This window comes from Sceloporus occidentalis, unplaced genomic scaffold (assembly GCF_023333645.1).
Source record: "Sceloporus occidentalis isolate IW3139 unplaced genomic scaffold, rSceOcc1.0.p SCAF_28, whole genome shotgun sequence".
Lineage (NCBI taxonomy): Eukaryota > Metazoa > Chordata > Lepidosauria > Squamata > Phrynosomatidae > Sceloporus > Sceloporus occidentalis.
This window is the reverse complement of record NW_028317008.1, coordinates 4,928,983-4,934,982: the sequence shown is the minus strand read 5'-3', so window position 1 is coordinate 4,934,982 and position 6,000 is coordinate 4,928,983. Positions and strand designations below refer to the sequence as shown.

Here is a 6,000-nt window from a genome sequence, read left to right as displayed (position 1 = left end):
TTTTGCCTCTATTGGTCGCTCGTACAGACTTTTAAAATCCTGGTGCCGTAACTTGGCCGGGAGAGACCACTGGTCTCCCTGCTGCAACAGTTAAAAGTCTGTACGAATGACCAATAAAGTCGCTTAGTTGATGGCAGACGAGCCCCCTGCTGGCGACCAATAGAGTTGCTCATACGGACATTTAAACTCCTGGCACCAGAGCTGCTGCGGTATGCCTTAACCCCGTATTAACCCCTTATACAAAAGCGGAAAAAACGAAGAGAACATGAAGAATGTCCACGACTATTCGCGGAACACGAAGATTTTTTTTTTGCCAAAGACGAGCACGAAGACGAACACGAGGACCTCCCTGGTGCCCACGTCTAGTAAATAAGTAGAAGCACAGAGTTTTAGGAAAGGAACTGGGTTAGAGAATTGTACATTAAATGTTCTGGTATTTTGAAGGCCAATGGGAGAAGAAACACAGGACTAAAGTTTGAAGGTGGGTATGGCATCTAGGAAAGGTTTCTTTAAAACAGAAGATTTGAGGGCATGTTTGAAAGAGGATGGGAACACGCTAGCAATTCCAGCACCTCCACTTTTTCTATCTTCATGTCTAGGGGTGTAGCTCATGTGTAGGCCACTGTAAGGATGAGCAGCAGGAGAGTGTTGGTTGAATTAATGGTCGAATTCTCCTCAGAAAAAGTTATTTCCTTTAATAGATTATGCGCATAATCGAGACAAGGCACACAGCACACAAAAGTCGAAGCGTTGTCTAATTACATATTTGGATTACATGGTTTATATAAATTCTTATACTTCTTATCTGCTTCTAATAGCATGCATCATTCTGATTGGCTACTTTTTAAGCAGGTTACGCCTCTTAATAGATATGTTGGCGCAACTCGTGATACATCATAGACTAGACATTTTCTACTGTCTTTGTCAGCAATAATATTTATGATAACATAAGCATTTTTCTAACAGAGAGGTAGTATCAGATGATATCTTTTTAACAATTACTATCAAGCTAGATAGCAGAGCAAATAACATTTAAACCAGTAGGCTATAGAAACAGACAGGAGTGAGATACCAAGCAAAAACTAGAGGGTTAAAGCATTAAAAATAAGAAAATAAGAGGATTCAGGATCAGATCAAATATGTGGACATTCCCAGGTCCCGACTGGCGATGGTCAGGTTGCCCTGACACTTAGAGGTGGAGGCTGCATGATGGCATCAGTGTGATATGCATGACCGTATGCTACTTTTTTCTGCTAACATAGTGTTCGGCAGGGCATATCCAGCTGCTGGTCTCACGCTGCAGTACCCATACAGATCAAATAAGTATGTGATGATGTCCGGTGCGCCAGATGGCCAGTCAAGAACAGGACATACAATGGACAAAGGTATTGAGACACCTGACCATTACACCAACAGGGACTTTTCTAACATTACATTCTAAATACATAGACATGTAGTTGGTCCTCGCTTTGCTGCTATAACAGCTTCCACTCTTCTGGGAAGGCTTTACAGAAGATCTGGGAGTGTATCTGTGGGAATTCTTGCTCTTTCATCCAGTAGAGCATTTGTATGGTGAGACACTGATGTTGGAAGAGAAGTCCTGGCTCGCAATCTCCGTTCCAGTTCAGATCAAAGGTGTTTGATGGGGTTGAGGTCAGCGCTCTGTGCGGCCCGGTCAAGTTCTTCCACATCAAATTCATCCAGCTATATGTGACACCATGTCTCTATGGACCTTGCTTTGGGCACTGAGGCACAGTCATGCTGGAATAGAAAAGGGCCTTCCCCAAACTGTTCTCATAGTCGGAAGCATAGCATTGACCAATATGCCTTGGTATGCTGAAGGGGACATTCCCACAGAAACACTCCAAAATCTTGTGGAATGCCTTCCCAGAAGACTGGAAGCTGTTATAGCTGCAAAAGCGGACCAAGTATATAATAATGTCTATGTATTTAGAATGCAATGTCATAAAAGTGACTGCTAGTGTAATGGTCAGGTGTCAGAATACTTTTGTCCATAAAGTGTAGTTTTATTTTATTTCTGCATTAAATATTAATACATGAATGCGTTTTGAAATGCAAAAGTTATGTATTGATTTTGTATAAACACAAAAGGTCTTATTTTATTATTATTATTTATTTTAGGGCGTACTACGACCCAGTCAATTAAATGCCCATCCCTTAAAACCTGTTACATAAACCTTAACATTCATTCCCGAAAGTTGGCAAGTGTACAGCTATTATAATTTTCGCTGGTAATGCAAACAATAAGTGTGAAATATAAACCTGTTCTGCAATGTAGATAAATCAGTCTTTCATTTTCTCAGACACTAAACATTCACTTGTAGACACTATGAGTAACATCGGTTACTTCACTGCCTGGGATTATGTGGTGTTTGCAGTGGTTTTATTCATTTCTGCAGCTATTGGAGTGTATTTTGCCTATGTTGGAATTGGAAAGGAAACATCCCAGGAATTCCTTGCAGGAGGAAGAAGCATGACCGCTGTTCCTGTGGCTCTTTCCCTCACTGCAAGCTTTATGTCTGCAGTTACCATTCTGGGTACACCAGCAGATGTCTATCGATACGGAGCAATGTACCTCATATTTGCCATATCATATGCTTTCGTTGTTATTATTAGTGCAGAAATATTTCTTCCTGTTTTCTACAGACTTGAAATAACAAGTACATATGAGGTAGAGTTGAAAAATTGTCTGTTAAAAAACCTGATTTGTGTGATATGTACATTGTTTGAGACTAAGTAATAATTTTGTAAGTGAACAGATCTTAGTCTTTATAATTTTACAGAGATATTATAAGAGTTATTGCATATTAAACCATATTCTGTGATTTATATTTGATATACATTCTATAGCTGGAAAAGTGAGTAATACTGCTATAAAAATATGTTGTGAATTAATATTTGTATTAATAATAATAGTCAAATAGATTTTGTGCAATATTTTTCTCTTATTTTTTGCAGTATTTAGAACTTCGTTTTAACAGGTCTGTGCGCATTCTTGGAACAATCATTTTTATTATAGAAATGGTAAGCAACAACTAAAACATGGAACAAAAGTTGCACACATTTTATTTAATCCAATTATGAGGTATGATCATATTGATGTAAAAAAAATAATTTTTTTATAAAAATTTTTTTTTTTTAAATGAGCAAAAAACCTGAAAAGAAAGCTATGTCAAGTTTTTAACACATTTTATTTCAGAGGCAATCTGGGTATCAGTGTGACACTGCCTGTCCTGGTGTGTGGCTGTCTGGGTGTCAGTGTGGCAGAGCCTGTCCTGGTGTGTGTGTTTGGATGTCAGTGTTGCAGAGCCTGTCCTGGTGTGTGTGTGTGTCTGGGTTTCAGTGTGGCAGAGCCTGTCCTAGTCTGTGTGTTCGGGTGTCAGTGTGGCAGAGCCTGTCCTGTGTGTGCCTGGGTGTTGGTGTGGCAGGGCCTGTCCTGGTGTGTGTGTGTTTGGGTGTCGGTGTGGCAGGGCCTGTCCTGGTGTGTGTGTTTGGATGTCGGTGTGGCAGAACCTGTCCTGGTGCGTGTATTTGGGTGTCGGTGTGGCAGAGCCTGTCCTTCTGTGTGTGTCTGGGTGTCGGTGTGGCAGAGCCTGTCCTGGTGTGTGTGTTTGGTCATCTGTTTCCTGGCACTTAACTTACAGTAGGAACTATTCTATTTTTACTTATCCAGAGATAAAACACCCTCCTGTATTTGTAGTGACTTCAGGGGACAAAACTTTCAAGGCCCTGAAATAATTGAGTGGAGAAGTAAATGTATTGTGTTATTTACTGTATAATATTTGTTTCAAGGATTAGTCACACTTAATTGTGGCTTCAGACTTTTTTCGGCTTTGGTGTGATGACGTAGCCACGTAGTATGTGTGTTTGGGGCGGGTCTACGGGCCGATGTGTGGAGTAGAGAGCTTGCCGTGAAGAGAATGGTGCTGATTTTAATGCTGACCTGAGTGCAGGCTGTCGGTGCTTTCGGTGCGGGGAGTCTCGGTATTCCTGATGCTCGGTTCGGTTGCTGATTCTGGCTTTTTGATCGCCTTAACTTCATGTGCTGCGGTTTCCTCGTAGCTGAAGATCGCGCAGCTGTTATTGTGAGGGCAGTTTGCCACGACCGTTTCTTTTTCATAAGAGCGCCGGGTAAAGAGCAAAGAGAGTGAAGATACAGCCACGCCGTATGCGGTGAGTGGCGAACAGAGAGTGAACAAGAGAGCGGCTGTTCCAGTGATTAACAGTGATTAACATCGACTGTTTCAGCGATATAACCCCGGCACCACGAACCCTCAGAAGGGTCTTTAGCACTTTTGCACTTTAGCACCTATAATGATCTCTAGCACTTCTGCACTCTCATCTACGGATTTAATGAACTTTATATATTAATTGAAAGAAGAAGATTGGGATATTGTTTTTTTCTTAGCTTGGACTCCTACTTAAGATCATGCTTGAAAATTAATTGGAAAAAGACATATATTTATTTAATTATTTATTCAATTTCACTTAAAATTCTTGATAATAATGGGACTCTGTTGAAACTTATAATCAACTTAAACGTTATCCCTTTTTTTTTTTTCTTCCCCTAATGAATTCTGATTGATTTAAATAACATCTATCATAAAATAGAAAAAAGGATAATCATGGCTCATTAAAGACAATCATGGTTCACTAGAGATAATCACTCTATGAATTTTCCTATGAACTTGATTTTCCTAATTGACTTGATCTTGAATACTGAATATTGACCTGAATAATATTTAAATTTAAAAAATAAAAGGATAAGGAAAGAAAAGAAAAGAAGGGGAAAGGAAAAGGAGAGAAGGAAGAAAGAAAGAGGCAAAGGAAGGGAAAAAAAGAAGGGAAAAAAGGAAAAAAGAAAAAGAAAAGAAGAAAGGAAAGGAGAAAGGGAGGAAAAAAAAGAAAAAAAATTCAAAATGCCTCCTAAAGATAAGATTGGTAAAGGAGATAAGGATGAGAAATTTAAAACCGTTGCTAAAACAAAGAAACCTCCGCCAATCAGTGCTTATTATTCTCCAAAAAGTTATACTGATACATCTATTATTTCATCTAAATCATCGCCAGATCCGATATACGAAACTAGTATTAGTAACTCGTTGGAATATATTACAAATGCCAATTTAACTACTGCCTTAGATTCTCTATACAATAGAATTAAAGATGATTTGGACCAACATTTTAAGGATTACAGAGAAGAAATTATCCACTTGAAAACTTCATTAGCATTACAATCCAAGGAAATTATGTCTCTTCAATTTAAATGTAAGGAGCTTTCTTTCCAAAATGAACACCTCAAGACAGAATTTACAAAACATGATCTTAAGTTAGCAGAATTTGAGGACAGATCGCGTTGACAAAACCTGAGAGTTCGTGGGATTCCAGAGGAAGTTAAAGATCTAGATGCTTATTTAAAGGATCTTTTATCTACATTTGTGGAGCATGATAAACAAGGTTCTGCACCAATTGGAAGATCTTATAGACTTGCTTTTCCGTCCTCCTGGATCCAAAGTAATTCCCCAAGAGACGTTATGGTTTGCTTTAATGACTATCGGATAAAGGATATTTTGACTAAAGAGATGAGAAAAAATCCTACTAAATCAGATAAATATGCTTCTCTTCTAACGTTTCCAGATCTTTCACGTGCAACCAGACTTCATAGAAAGAAATTTATAAATATTACTGCTTGTCTTCGAGAGAATAATATTACCTACTCTTGGGGTTTTCCTACAAAATTACGAATTGCATATAAGGGAAAAAAACTATGTTTGCAACGATTATATACAAGCTAAAGATTATTTATCTGAGTGGAATTTAACCAATTTAAATCCCTAATCTTCTTTTATTTATTTATTTATTTATTTATTTTAATTGGAATTTATTTTATTTTTTTGATATGAATATTAAGTATATAAATCATCAAACCTATTTAATATAATTTGAATTTAGGTTTTAGGCCACCCTCTTACATGTTATTCT

General features: G+C 38.1%; 1 protein-coding gene across 1 annotated transcript in view; it reads left to right on the top strand.

Annotated features, from left to right (window-relative positions):
- Positions 1-2,347: 2,347 nt before the first annotated feature.
- Positions 2,348-6,000, top strand: part of LOC149299714 (sodium-coupled monocarboxylate transporter 1-like) — a 55,687-nt gene continuing 52,034 nt past the window's right edge. Inside the window, exons 1-2 of the mRNA XM_089486015.1 lie at positions 2,348-2,692; positions 2,980-3,045. Of these exons, the coding sequence (XP_089342141.1) occupies positions 2,351-2,692; positions 2,980-3,045 (408 nt within the window). The 5' untranslated portion in view covers positions 2,348-2,350. The remainder of the gene's footprint in view (positions 2,693-2,979; positions 3,046-6,000) is intronic.